General features: G+C 42.4%; 1 protein-coding gene across 1 annotated transcript in view; it reads left to right on the top strand.

Moving 5' to 3' along the window:
• FOXO1 (forkhead box O1) overlaps positions 1-15489 on the top strand; it is a 60564-nt gene that overhangs the window by 38495 nt on the left and 6580 nt on the right. Inside the window, exon 2 of the mRNA XM_056561983.1 lies at positions 10701-12014. Coding sequence (XP_056417958.1) covers positions 10701-12002 — 1302 coding nt within the window. The 3' untranslated portion in view covers positions 12003-12014. The remainder of the gene's footprint in view (positions 1-10700; positions 12015-15489) is intronic.

Genomic DNA, 15489 nt, shown 5'->3' with positions numbered 1-15489 from the left:
GAGCGCGGAGAAGAGGCCCCCCCCCCCCCCGAATGACTAACCCTCCCCACCAGACGGTCCCTGCAGCATAGATGGCCCGGACCAGCTCACCCTTCCTTCCCCCCCATGCTGGGAGTTGTAGTTTTGCAACATCTGGAGGTCTGCAGGTTGAAAACCAGTGCTCTATGCTGTTACATCTACACCTGTATTCACACAATTTTTTTTATTTTTTTTTATATCTAACAATTGGGTTTTTCCTTTTGTAAATGTTTATTTTTATTTTTTAATTTTATTTATTTTTAATTCTTGTTGATCACCTCCCAGGTATTGGAGGCCTTTTTTGTCCTTTTCCCCCACAAACACCCCCTCCCATTTTTAAAGGTAAGGGAAATAACCTGTTGGGTCATCGATCGGTTTCTGAACTTTGCGCTGGGACAATTTTGTAATATGTTTTTGTGTTGAAACTTTTTTTTTTACCAACATAAAGTGAAAGCAGCCGGTATTGATGAAGTTTTGGTTAATATGTGAGCGATGTCTGTTGTCAGTCAGAAGTTTTTGTTCCTGTTTACAACGGTCGTCTACACCTGCAGATGTATTTTTATGTCATTTGTCTGCTCATACATGAGTGACCACTGGTAGCGGCGGAGTTTATCTTGTGGAGAACAGCTGTCCAAGGATGAATGAACTTCTGGAAAATAACTTAACTGAACTTGTCGGTACCCAGCACACAGCTGCGGAGACGGTCATGATGCTGCACTGTAATGCCATGAAAATATTTAAAGGGGTATTCCAGGCAAAAACTTTTTTTATATATATCAACTGGCTCCAGAAAGTTAAACAGATTTGTAAATGACTTCTATTAAAAAAAATCTTAATCCTTTCAGTACTTATGAGCTTCTGAAGTTAAGGTTGTTCTTTTCTGTCTAAATCCCCTCTGATGACACCTGTCTCGGGAAATGCCCAGTTTAGAAGAGGTTTGCTATGGGGATTTGCTTCTAAACTGGGTGTTTCCCGAGACAGGTGTCATCAGAGAGGATTTAGACAGAAAAGAACAACCTTCACTTCAAAAGCTCATAAGTACTGAAAGGATTAAGATTTTTTAATAGAAGTAATTTACAAATCTTTTTAACTTTCTGGAGCCAGTTGATAGATATAAAAAAGTTTTTTTTGCTTGGATAACCCCTTTAAAGTGTATAGTTGTGTATAGCCACTGACTTGCCTGGAAAACTTTAGCACTAGTGTCCTGACTGACTTACTTACTTTGAATTAATATTACAGGGTTATGCCAGGAAAAAACTTTTTGAATTTTTTTTTTATATATCAACTGGCTCCAGAAAGTTAAACAGATTTGTAAATTACTTCTATTAAAAACTCTTAATCCTTCCAATAATTATCAGCTGCTGAAGTGGAGTTGTTCGCTTCTGTCTAAGTGCTCTCTGATGACACGTGTCTCGGGAACTTTCCAGAGTAAAGCAAATTCCCATAGCAAACCTCTTCTTCTCTGTGCAGTTCCTATGGGAATTTGCTTCTACTCTGGACAGCTCCCGAGGCACGTGTCATCAGAGATCACTTAGACAGAAAAGAACAATTCAACTTCAGCAGCTCATAAGTACTGAAAGGATTAAGATTTTGTAATAGAAGTAATTTTCAAATCTGTTTAACTTTTTGGAGCCAGTTGATATATAAAATAGTTTTTTTTTTCCTGGATAACCCCTTTAACCTCTTATGGACCATAGTCATTTTGTAGTTCTTTATCCATTGTTTGTCCATTTAATTATAGTTCAGGAGAGGCCACATGTTCTCTTTAAGGTTAATTAGCTATTTGAGACCTTGTTTTCTAGTCCTTCTCCCATTTATCTGTCCCCTATGTTTTGCCTACTTGCAATTGGTAAGTTAGCAAAAGAGCATGACAGTGGAATCAGACACAGTTTGTTTGTAGTCTGTTACCATAGAGATGCAGAAGTCTGAATAGAAGTAGATACAAAGCTGTAATTTTAACCAAGACTATCTGGAGAGTTGCTACATTTTTTATTTATTTTTTATTATAGATGCTGTAAAAACATCATTTAAGGAAATGGTCATAATGGTACAGGTATCCTTTAACTAGGGCATTTTTACTAATACTGCTTAAAGGGGTACTCCGCTGCTCAGCGTTTGGAACAAACTGTTCCGAACGCTGGAGTCGGCGCTGGGAGCTTGTGACATCATAGCCCCGCCCCCTCATGACATCACCCCTCCCATAGACTTGCACTGAGGCGGCGGGGCTATGAGGTCACGAGCTCCCGACGTCTGCTCCAGCGTTCGAAACAGTTTGTTCCAAATGCTGAGCAGCGGAGTACTTCGTTAAGACTTGGAATGTCTAGTCTATGTTTACACTGTCATGTGCCAGATTTATTAAAGTTACTCATGCTTCAGGCACTTATTCAACTTCACACCACCTAGTTATTTGGCCTACTTTGCGTCAAAACTTTGACACATGGGTGGGAATTTATAATTTCTCTTTTAAAAAAAAATTTTTTTAGGTAAAAAGTCGCAAGGTTTTGCGCAATGTATGAAGACACCCTTTAAGAAAACAATGTAGTGCAGCATGGTTAACTTTTTGCAGTGGTCAATGGTTTAACAACTTTAAAAAAATTGGCACGTCTTTACACCAGCGTCTTTGATAAATGCGGGGGAAGTGCACATGATGTACTTCCAGGAAAATGGGGGTTAAAAGAACTTTATTTACCCGTACAATGATAAATCATCCCCCATGGAATCTCTTCTCAAGCCACACCCCCTTCCCATAAAGTTAGTCCTGTCTCTGTGAAGCCACACCTCCTAGTTTTTATAAGACCTAAAAAGTGCATAAAGCATATGGTAATTGTTTAGGGCATGTACAATAGTTTTTTTTTTTTTTTCTTTCTGTGCAAAGTGCGCCAGTATTCTGCCATATCAACAGTAAAAGTACCCCACTGTTTGAATAGCAAATGACTTGGTATCGGACATCGACCTTTGGTTATTGTGGTTAAATGCACTGGTGCCTAATGTTACTTGTTGGTGTTGTTTAACATTTATAAATTTGTCTGCCACTGATGTGGTTTTATTTGTTGTGGTTTGTTGAGCGTACAATTCAATGCGCTGCTATATAAAACTGACATCCAGCTTTTATTGTGCAGAAATGTTGGCCTGAATAATAATTCCAACGTGTTAGGCCTCTTTTACATTACTCTTGGGCTCTGCTACATGAAGCCCCGTTGGGAATTTTGACAAAACTATGGAAGTTTAGCAGAGAACAAACTTTGTACTAAAAGTCTTAGTGGTATCTTCATGGTCCTGGTTGTTTTGCGTCTCCTAGTCCATTCTTTACAGGCTTTGAGTCACTTCTTAAAATTTCTACAGTTTCCTGTGAGAGGAATTTCCTTTGTGATTCTGACTACGATGTCGGACACAAATAAGTTCTGAGTTTAGATTCCCGGTCCGTTCTCCACACTGTTAACCTATGGGAAGGATCATGAATTGTTCTCTCCATGTTACAAGATGTTTTCAATTGCTTTCAGATGAAGAATTCAATTGTAACTAATGCAAAATGCTGATCCTCAAGGTCTTCACATTTGTATCCAGCCTGCTCTTTATGTTTTCTGTTTTTGTTCCCTCCCAAATCCATGTTTACTGCTGGTTTCATTTACTAGGGCAGAGGATGTACAGTACAGAATAAAGTCAGTGGGTGGCACGAGCCTTGCTGTTTGATGTGTAGCAAAGGTGAGCGAGTGGCCTGTTGAAGGAGGCTGAGCCTGGGGGTTGAACTTTGAGCTTGGCCAAGGTTGTTTTTGTATGTATATAGGTAAAATACATTGCATGTCACTGTGCTTGCCTTAGAATTTATATAAGGTGACTGATGAGCTTGATCTTTTATGGAAAAAATATATACAATTTTTATACAAAAGGTTGTAACAATTGTAGTGTGGGGGGAAGGCAAAGATTGTAACCTCCATTATCTAAACATTTCTCACGAGTAAAGTAGCCAAAATTTTAAAGGGGTATTTTAAAGAGGATAAGAAACTGATAAGTGAGGGTCCAACTACTTTTTATCTAAGAGCTGAAGAACGTGCTCTCGAATCACCCAAAGTGTAAGAAAAAGTGCAGAACGTGTTACACTAACACAATATGCACAAAGGATGCGGTATATCGCAAGGCCTTCTCCTACAGGAGATAGGCACCCCAACAACCCTTACCCTTTGCCTCCGGACTAAAATGTACCAAAGCCACTAAGGGACCACAAATGCTCCCGGCATCCCCCTTGACTAAAGCCAAGGTGTCTGCCCGCAGAGCTGGTAAATAGTTGGTACTCAGGGTTTTTGCAGGGAGGTGCGGAACCTAATGGCAGCACCTACCCTAGACCGCTAGGAGGGACACCCAGAAGGGATACCACATCCTTACAATCCTGTGGACACACAACAGGCAAAAAGTGACACCGTGACAAAAAAAAGTTAATGTTTTCAGATATACTGCTTGGACTACTGGGACCACCACTGATCACTAGAACAGAGCAAAGGAAAACTGCCTCCCGCATGAACAGAGTGCTAAACTCTGCCATGCTCAGAAGCCTTATTGAGAACAAATGGAGCGCTGGTCATGCATGCGTAATGTCCTCCCTTCATTTGTGGGACAATTCTTCTCCTTAGGGTTGCTTGTTATCCAAGCAGTCAGACTGCCATGATCAATTTGTTATACCCTATTGTATAGAAAGGGGATAATTTTGCAAGTTGGAAAACCCCCTCTAATTCCTATTTGGTGCCCATTACAGGTGCCTTAGAAAGAACTGGAACAGATAGTAGAAAAGTTGTGCACTTGTGTAGTTCCATTTTTGCCTCTGTTACCTACCACCATTTTTACACATTTGGGCTTCTCATAGGCCGCATTCACATACAGCCATGGTTGAAAATGTTAGCACCCCTGACATTTTTCTAGAAAATTAAAGGGTACCTCTCATCAAATAAACTTTTGATATATTTTAGATTAATGAATGTTGAATAACTTTCCAATAGCATGTTAATGAAAAATATGCTTCTTTCTATTGTATTTTTCCCGATCAGTCATGTCAGCAAGCATTTCTGACTCATGCTGGAGTCCTAAACACTCAGAGCTGCCAGCCTGCTTTGTTCACAGCCAAACAGGCTGTGAACAAAGCAGGCTGTCAGCTCTAAGTGTTCTCCTTTGTGAACAAAGCAGACTGGCAGCTCGTAGTGTTTAGGACTCCAGCATGAGTCTGAAATGCTTGCTGCCAGGACTGGTAGGGAGACCCCTAGTGGTCATTTCTTCAAAGTGGAAAATTAAATAGAAATAAGCATATTTTTTAATAACTTGCAATTGTAAAGTTATTCTGCATACATTAATCTATAATATATCAAAAGTTTTTTTGATGAGAGGTACCCTTTAAGGATTTCTCACAGAAAAGGATTGCAGTAACACATTTTGCTTTACACATGTTTATTCTAGGGATCGACCGATTATCGGTTTGGCCGATATTATCGTCCGATATTCACGATTTTGGACGTTATCTGCAATTACCATGCCGATAATGCCCCCCGGTCAGAGACCGCCGCTGCCCCAATGCCTCCCCTATCCCCGGTTTTATAATTACCTGTTCCTGGGGTCCGCGCTACTTCTGGCTCCTGCGGTGTCATACGCTATTGCTGTGTGCTGCGCAATCACGAGTGATGTCCTCAACAAGTGACGTCACAGTCAGTGCGCACAGTGACAGCTCAGGACGCCGCCAGAGCCAGAAGTAGCGCGGACCCCGGGAACAGGTAATTATAAAACCGGGGATGGGGAGGCAATGGGGGAGCGGCGGTGGTTGGACTCGGGACCAGCAGGGGGAGAGAAGCGGGCGGTGGCGGTCTCTGGCCAGAGGATAGGCAGGGGGCGGCGGCGGTGGTGGTTGTACTCTGGAGGACCCCAGGACAGGCAGGTGGAGAGAAGCGGGTGGTGCTGGCAGTCTCTTGCCCCACAAAAGCTGCTGCAGTTATCAGCCATCTGCCTCAAAGTTCACAGATTATCGGTATTGGCCCTAAAAAAAACAAAAAAAAAAAACAATATTAGTCGATCCCTAGTTTATTCCCTTTGTGTGTTTTGGAACTAAACCAAAAAAGGAAGGAAAAAAATCAAATTGGACATAATGTCACACCAAACTCCAAAAATGGGCTGGACAAAATTATTGGCACCCTTAACTTAATATTTGGTTGCACACCCTTTGGAAAAAATAACTGAAATCAGTCTTCCTATAACCATCAATAAGCTTCTTACACCTCTCAGCCGGAATGTTGGACCACTCTTCCTTTGCAAACTGCTTCAAGTCTCTCTTATTGGAAGGCGCCTTTTCCCAACAGCAATTTTAAGATCTCTCCACAGGTGTTCAATGGGATTTAGATCTGGACTCATTGCTGCCACTTCAGAACTCTCCAGCGCTTTGTTGCCATCCATTTCTGGGGGCTTTTTGACATATTTTTGGGGTCATTGTCCTGCTGGAAGACGCAAGATCTCGGACGCAAACCCAGCTTTTTGACTCTGGGCTTTACAGTGCGACCCAAAATCCGTTGGTAATCCTCAGATTTCATGATGTCTTGCACACATTCAAGGCACCCAGTGCCAGAAGCAGCAAAATAACCCCAAAACATCATTGAACCTCCACCCTATTTCACTGTAGGTACTGTGTTCCTACAGTGTGTTTACTTTGTAGGCCTCATTCCGTTTTCGGTAAACAGTAGAATGATGTGCTTTACCAAAAAGCTCTATCCTGGTCTCAACTGTCCACAAGACGTTTTCCCAGAAGGAATTTGGCTTAATCAAGTTCATTTTGGCAAAATGTAGTCTTGCTTTTTTATGTCTCTGTGTCAGCAGTGGGGTCCTCCTGGGTCTCCTGCCATAGCGTTTCATTTAATTTAAATGTCGACGGCTAGTTAGCTCTGGCACTGATGGTTCCTGAGCCTGGAGGACAGCTTGAATATCTTTGGAACGTGTTTGGGGCTGCTTATCCACCATCCGGACTATCCTGCATTGACACCTTTCATCAATTTTTCTCTTCTGTCCACGCCCAGGGAGATTAGCTACAGTGCCATGGGTTTCAAACTTCTTGATAATGTTGCGCACTGTGGACAAAGGCAAATCTAGATCTCTGGAGATGGACTTGTAACCTTGAGATTGCTGATATTTTTCCACAATTTTGGTTCTCAAGTCCTCAGACAGTACTCTTCTCCTCTTTCTGTTGTCCATGCTTGGTGCAGCACACACATACACAAAATGCAAAGACTAAGTGAACATCTCTCCTTTTTATCTGCTTTTAGGTATGATTTTTATATTGCCCACACCTGTTACTTGCCCCAGGTGAGTTTAATGGAGCATCATGTGCTTGAAACAATCTTATTTTTCCACAATTTTGAAAGGGTGCCAATAATTTTGTCTATTTTTGGAGTTTGGTGTGACATTATGTCCAATTTGCTTTTTTAAATCCCTTTTTTGGTTTAGTTCCAATATACACAAAGGGAATAAACATGTGTATAGCAAAACGTGTTACTGCAATCCTTTTCTGTGAGAAATACTTAATTTTCTGGAAAAATTTCAGGGGTGCCAACATTTCCGGCCATGGCTGTATCTGTCACAGCCTATTCTTGTATCACAATGACACATGGCTGAACTTGTGTTGGTGCCTTACAAATCCAATCCAAAGAATTATCACTTCAGATCTGCTACATCTGTATGGTGTGGTTGTGAAGAGTTAAAGCCAGGGTTGCTGGATTTAGCTTTACAAGCTGAAGGCTCTATTCATTTGGTCTTTTTTTTTTTTTTTTCTAGTCCTTTCACACATTCCTGAGCATGATTCCGCCAGGACCAGCGAAGCACTGAGCACGAAATGCAGCTGCACCCAGGACGCCTTTTTCCAGTAGCCATGTGCACGTCTGACACCTTAAACAAATGCCCTGATCATTTTACCAAAGAGTTTAATAATTTGTTTAGCTTCCAGTGTGACTTCAGACCTGGCCGTATTTGCTAGTGAAATTCTCAATGTGCACACTATGGAAATTGGCTCAAACCATATTTCTGTCAACAAACGTGTTTTTACAGAGGGCCGGGATCACATGACCCTGAAGCCACCCATGTACTGCTCCGGCTGTGGAAGTTGTCTCACTGCATTTGTTTTGCTGCTGGGCGGCGTCTTAGGGAATTTTAGACATAATATCATATTTTTTAAATTTAATGTTATGTGATCATTTTTAGACTTACATCTGAATTTAGCTTATTTATCTTAGTTGAACCTGGCAGCCAAGTGTCTTTTTTTTTTTGTGTCTGGGGCTTTTGGTAAATTGACCCAATTTTTTAGGTTGCATGAGAAAATTCTACATTTTGTTGAAACAGTGCTACTCTTGTGCATGGACTGTATCTCTAGTAATGCATGTTCACTTATGCATGCATTATCATGTAAATGGGGCATTAATATAATATAATGAACACCTCCCCATAGGCAAGGGTGGACTTTGCAGTGGTCCATGGACTCTTGGTATCATCAGTGGCTGTCTGAGCATTAGGGCCCAGCTTGATGCCATGTTTTTGTAAGCCCCATTTTAATGCAGTGTACGTGTAGGGCCCAGCTTGATGCCATGGTTTTTTAGGGCCAATTTTAAGGGGCACCCCCCCCCCTCCCTAGATATCTTATAAGATGTCTGATCGCGTGGGTCTGCTGCTTGGAACCCCAGCGATCTCTCCTGCAGCACCCTGTGTCGTCATCTACTCAGAGCAAACTCCGCTCATGTGGCTGATGACAGGCGATACAGGGGCCGGAGTATCGTCACACCCCACCCCTTCAATGCATATCTATGGGAGGTGCGTGGGGGGCCATCACGCCCACTCCCATAGACTTGTATTAAGGGGCGGTGTGTGATGTCACGAGGGGGTGAGCCCGTGATGTCACAATACTCCGGCCCCTCTACCGCCTGTCATCAAGCATGCAGCTGCGGGACCCCCACGATTAAACATCTTATCCCCTATATTTTGCATATGGGATAAAATGTCTAGGGGTGGAGTACCCCTTCAATTCTGTGTATGTTTAGGGTCCAGCTTGATATGTGTACATGTAGAGTGATCCTAATATAGAAACCATTGTATAGATCAGTGGTCTTTAACCTGCGGACCTCCAGATGTTGCAAAACTACAACTCCCAGCATGCCCGGACAGCCGTTGGCTGTCCGGGCATGCTGAGAGTTGTAGTTTTGCAACATCTGGAGGTCTGCAGGTTGAAGACCACTGGTATAGATGTTCAAATCAAATAAAGCAGTGGATATTTTTAATAACCTGCTGGCTCTCTGTAAAAACAGGAATTTGTATAATAGGCCAAGTAGACTCCTTCCTGTTAGGAAATTTAGCCGCCCCCCCCCCCCCCCTCCCTCCAAAATATTTTTTGGCTGTGTTGTTAATGCTTGACCCCAGATGTCCTTGCTGTAGTAATTCTGGTTTAGGACACTTGATGTGTAAATAATCAAAGACAGAGAATGCTGCAATGGCTGTGGTAGTATAACTCTGCTGCACATGGCGTCCTATACTAAAGCGCATGGTGCTTTTTCCCACAGCTTCAGAAACCTGCCATAATTCAGCCAGGACTACTGCAACAGAAATGGGGCTAACTCTTTGCCTTCTACTACAGATTGGCTGCAAGGATCTGCAAGCAGATTCACACAAGGATCAGGACTATTGTCATTTAATGGGGGCAAATCGTCAATGATTTTGTCTATAATATTAACTTTAATCTACTTGGACAAGAATACTGTGTATTTTCTAAAGAATGTCAACAGTGTTGCATAGACCCATTTACATGCATGCAGATTGTCTCTGCTTTTGTTGTAATTGGACATGGATCTTGCCGTACCTGTCTGCATGGGCCAGGTTTCCAAGAGCTCCCATTTACAAGGCTCAGGGGACAGTCTCCAAAATGAATTGCCTAATAGACAGAGGGCTGTTATTGGATAAAACTAATGTAACTACAGTGGCTTACTGTGTAAGGTGGAAGAAGACTTTTTGCGTAAAACAGACATTGCTAGGTTGTGAACCGACCTTTCTTTCTGTGTAGGGTACACATAAAGGGTGTTGCATTGGAGTGGCGAGTGCCGCTCGAATTCTTTTTAGGAATGGGGAATCTGGATGATGTTGGTGATGAGTGGACTGTATGGACAAGATTGGTGCTTGGCCCTGAGTGATATTTATTCCTTATCCTGGTTTTATCCCTGCTGTCTAGACTATAAACAGTCCAGTATTACCTACTGAGGTTTGCCAGCATCCTACCATTTCTCAATGACAAATGATATAAAGTTGATGTCCCACGATCCATTCTGCACATCGCAGTACAAAGGTTGTTCAGGGAATTTTGCTAATACTTTTCTGGAGATGATGTATTGTGTTGTTTACCATTTGTGCATTGGTTATTCATAGAATGTGGAATGAAGATTTCACCACTCTGTTATATCCTACAAAGAGAATGTTGTAGTACTATAAGACTTTTCACTCATTACCTTGACATGTAAAGGCGCAAGGCTACAGGATCTTTGTTTGTACACATGAGCCAAGGTGAATTAACTTCATTGTTTTCATATCCTTCTGGTATTCCTATAGGGCAATGAAGTGGAAATATAATTCATTGATAGTAAGCAGCATCATATCCAATAATATATTGATTATGTGTGTGCTTTGTCTTTCAGAATTCAATTCGGCATAATCTGTCCCTCCACAGCAAGTTTGTAAGGGTACAGAATGAAGGCACTGGTAAAAGTTCATGGTGGATCCTAAATCCAGAAGGTGGAAAGAATGGTAAATCCCCAAGAAGAAGAGCTGCTTCTATGGATAACAACAGCAAATTTGCAAAAAGTAGAGGAAGGGCTGCAAAGAAAAAAGCCTCTCTACAGTCCGGCCAAGAAGGCAACAGTGATAGTCCTGGTTCACAGTTCCCTAAGTGGCCAGGGAGCCCTAGTTCACACAGCAATGACGACTTTGAAGCGTGGAACACGTTTCGTCCAAGAACCAGCTCCAACGCGAGCTCTATCATGCCAGAGGAAGAAGACCTTGGAGATGCTGATGTACACAGTCTTGTGTATCCTTCTTCTTCTACCAAATTGGCATCTACTTTGCCAAGTCTGTCAGAGATTGGTAACTCTGAGAATATGGAGAATCTTTTAGATAATCTAAATCTGTTATCTCCAAACGCCTCCTTAACCGTTTCAACACAGTCCTCCCCTGCCTCAATGATGCAGCAGCAATCTGGGTATTTATTCACCTCACCAGGCACCAATATGAGCTCCCCTGATCCTGAATTCAGAAAATATACATATGCTCAAGCTGGCATAAACTCCATATCACAGATGTCTATGCAAAGTGTTCCAGACAGTAAACCGGCCTATAGGGCTGTGGGCCCATATAATGTTCCAGCTGGACTTCTAAAGGAACTGCTTACTGCAGATTCCCCACCACATAATGAATTGTTGGCCTCAGAGCCTGCAGTCTCTCAAGTCAACGGTAGGGTTCTGAGTCAGAATGTCATGATGACATCCAATTCTGCCATGTCTGCATATGGCTCCCAGCCACCCCACAGCAAAATGAACACCATTTCCCATACACATCAACATACTCCCTCCATGAATGGTCGTGCCTTGCCCCATGGTGGGAATAACATGACTCTTTCTGCTGGTATCAGCCGCCTATCAACAGTGAAAACTTCATTACAAGTGCCTATGGCTCAGCCCCATCAAATGTCCAGCATGGGTTCTTATCCTACCAATAGCTGTAATGGCTATGGCAGAGTTGGCATAGTCTCCATCCACCAGGAGATGCTGCCAAGTGACTTGGATGACATGTTTGTTGAACGCTTGGACTGTGACATGGAGTCCATTATTCGGAATGACCTCATGGAAGATGGAGAAGCAGATTTTAACTTTGATAGCCTATTATCAAACCAAAGCTTTCCTCACAGTGTCACAACCACCACACACAGCTGGGTATCGGGATAGAGACAGAAAGTTGTAAGTATTTGACTTGTGTATGGCATTGTTAAAGGGGTTATCCCAAGGGCAAAAGTATAGGGAATAACTAGCTAATCGGTGGGGGTCTGACCACTGGGACCTCTGTTTCTGAGAACTGAGGGCAGTTTTCCTTCTAATAAATTGAGCGGCTGGTGGTCTATTTATTGTTGGGCTTCTTAGATGTTAAATTTGCAACGTTTGGAAGCTCAATAGCGAATCTTTGGAGAGCTGGCCACACACAATGCTGCATCACTTTTTCAGAGGACAATTGATCTCTATTGTTAAAATTGGTGGGGGTCCCAGTCATTGGGCCCCACTAGTCACCTAATTATTCCCTATCCTGTGAATTGGGGATTACCACTTTAAATTTGTGAGTCAAAATGTATTTAGACAGATGTATTACAGACTGCATAAATAAAAACTTTATACCACACAGTAAAGCAGGGGTCTAAAACTCAAATTATCTTGGGGCCACTGGAGATAGAGGCTCGGTAAGGCTGGGCCGCATGTTCCCCTCACATTTAATGCCCCCATCATGCGCCCCTCATATATATTGCCCCTCACATATAATGCCCCCAGACAGGCCCCCAGAAATGACCATCACTGATGGGGTAATATCTATCTTGGGGCCTGTCTACCTATTGGGGAGCCCTACCTGGTAATCAGGTAGGGGTTCCCAATAGGTGTACAGGCCCCCAGATAGATATTACCCCCGGCAGGTAGGGCTCCTATTTAAACAATTATGCCCCCTAAGAAGATAGATTAGCCCCTGGTGATAAGCAGGTCCTCCCTTACTAGGGAAGTGATTAGGCAAGTTAAGTTTCACAGCTACAGTACTTACATCTCCCTGCTGCAGCCTAAAACGAGCCTTCTTTGCAGGGATGCGCGCATTAGGTGATGTCATCACATGCGCCACGCAGGATGCTGGCATCCTGCACTGCGGATGCGATGACATCACCAATTTCACGCATCTCTCCAGGAAGGCTCGTTATAGGCTGCAGCAGCAAGATATAGGTACAGTAGCAATGTGTGCCAACATGTGTGAAGTCTTCCGGCATTTCGCGCTGCTTGGCCGAGGCAGGGCTAAATACCTGAAGAAATCGCTTGCATGGGGCCACAAAATTTCGTTCTGCGGGGTAGGACTTTGAGACCCCTGCTCCTGGGGGTGGTCAAATACAAGAAGTTAATGGGTCTAAGATTTGACCGATCCAACTTACTTTCCATACTAAAAATGTACACAAAGTACAGCCAAATAGGTGGAACATGGTACTTTTAATACATTTTAATGTTTGTAGTAAAAAAAAAAGAGAAAAAAATCCTTGCATATACAGTAAAAATACAATCTGCTTATAGGGAAGTTCTCAAATTATGCAAATTAGGGAATTGCTTTATATTTCTATTATGATCCTATAGAATATTTGAACACAAGTAATCATCATTTTTGGGCAGATTATACATCCTATTCCCACAGTTTTTCTATTAGACTCTTCATGATTCCTAATGTACTTTTTATTATCCCATTTTAAAGTTAACCTAAAGATCAAAGGTTGTTCTGCACCTTGTTGTCAAGCTCCAAATAGTGTCAGGACTACAATACATTGGTGTTTGACAACAAATAAGAGGTGGTATTACTATGACACTCTAAACAATCTGGTCTTTTATGAGCCATGGTGCAATAGTGACAACTACTCTGTGAATCACACTTTTTTTCCCCAGTGATACAAGCCTTCCTCATAGTAGTGTATAGCATTACTTTGTGACGTGCCTTCTGCTTTAGGCCAGTTTTACACAGGTGTATTACTGCTGCATTTTTGCACGTGTATTATTGTGGCTACAAGACCTGAACTGATGGGTGCTAGTTTGCACCATCAGACATGCAATCAGAGCAGGACTTGCAGCTATAATACAAATGCAAAAATGTGGCTTTATTACATCCATGTAAAACTGGTTATAGTTGCCGCTTTGTCCCTCACCTAATGGGGTTTTCCTACAAACGTTATCTGATGACTATCTGATCATGGAGGAGTTAAAGGGGTACTCCACTGCTCAGTGTTTTGAACAAACTCTTCCGAACGCTGGAGCCGGCGCCGGGAGCTCGTGACATCATAGCCCCGCCCCCTCATGACGTCGCACCCCACCCCTCAATGCAAGTCTCTGGGAGGGGCCGTCACGCCCCCTCCCATAGACTTGCATTGAGAGGGTGTGATGTCATGAGGGGGCGGGCTATAATGTCACGAGCTGCCGGCTCCAACGTTTGGAACAGTTTGGAACGCTGAGTAACAGAGTACACCCTGCAAGAATGAGGAACTGATTATTTCCTTAGAATGTAGTGGTGGCCTTGCATGTTAAACACCGCTCCATTCATTTTCTATGGGGGGAGACTTTCTTCCCAATTCTCAAGATTGCAGGGGGTCCCTGCAATCAGATAGTTATAACCTAACCTAAGGATAGGAGATAAAGGCGCGTGATAAGGTGTGTGTGTGTGTGTAATATATATATTTTTATTATATATTATTTATTAAATATGTTTGTTATATATATTATTTATTATTATTTTATTTATTATAATTTATTATATTATTTAGAGATGAGCGAATTTACAGTAAATTCGATTCGTCACGAACTTCTCGGCTCCGCAGTTGATGACTTATCCTGCATAAATTAGTTCAGCTTTCAGGTGCTCCGGTAGCCTGGAAAAGGTGGATACAGTCCTAGGAAAGAGTCTCCTAGGACTGTATCCACCTTTTCCAGCCCACCGGAGCACCTGAAAGCTGAACTAATTTATGCAGGATAAGTCCAACTGCCGAGCCGAGAAGTTCGTGACGAATCAAATTTACTGTATGTTCGCTCATCTCTATTATTATTATTATTATTATTATTATTATATATTCTTATGTATGTGTATGTGTATATATATATATATATATATATATATATATATATATATATATATATATAAATTATATTATTTATTTTGTATTTATCGGCGTATAACACGCACTTTTAACATTAAATTTAAGGCAAAAAGTCTGCCTGCATGTTATACGCCGATAAGTCTTCTGGTCACTGATTTAAAGCGGCCGCAGCAGCATCTGCTTGTTAAGTATTAACAGCACGGCTGCGGCCACTTTAAATCAGTGACCAGCGGCGTCTCCTCCGCACACTGTCCCTTGTTTTCTCCCGCACTATCCACAGGTACTGGTGTGGTGGATAGTGCGGGAGACGCTGATTAAAATGAGCCCTATCTTGTCCGGATCTTCCCTACCTTTCAGCGTCTCCCGCACTATCCACCAGTTCCTGTGGATAGTGCGGGAGGAAACAAGTGACCGTTTTACTTTTCAGTTTCACTACCTCCGCCCTCCCTCATCATTTCCCCTTTTCCTGTTTTTTCTAGTTTTTGTTTATTTTCCTTACCTGTCTGTGCTTCAGCAGGTCAAGTCAGGCGGGGGGTCTTGCGGTCAGTGAAGCAGATGAG

Source organism: Hyla sarda, chromosome 2 (assembly GCF_029499605.1).
Source record: "Hyla sarda isolate aHylSar1 chromosome 2, aHylSar1.hap1, whole genome shotgun sequence".
NCBI lineage: Eukaryota > Metazoa > Chordata > Amphibia > Anura > Hylidae > Hyla > Hyla sarda.
The sequence above is the reverse complement of the archived record's forward strand: the minus strand, read 5'-3'. Positions and strand labels throughout refer to the sequence as shown.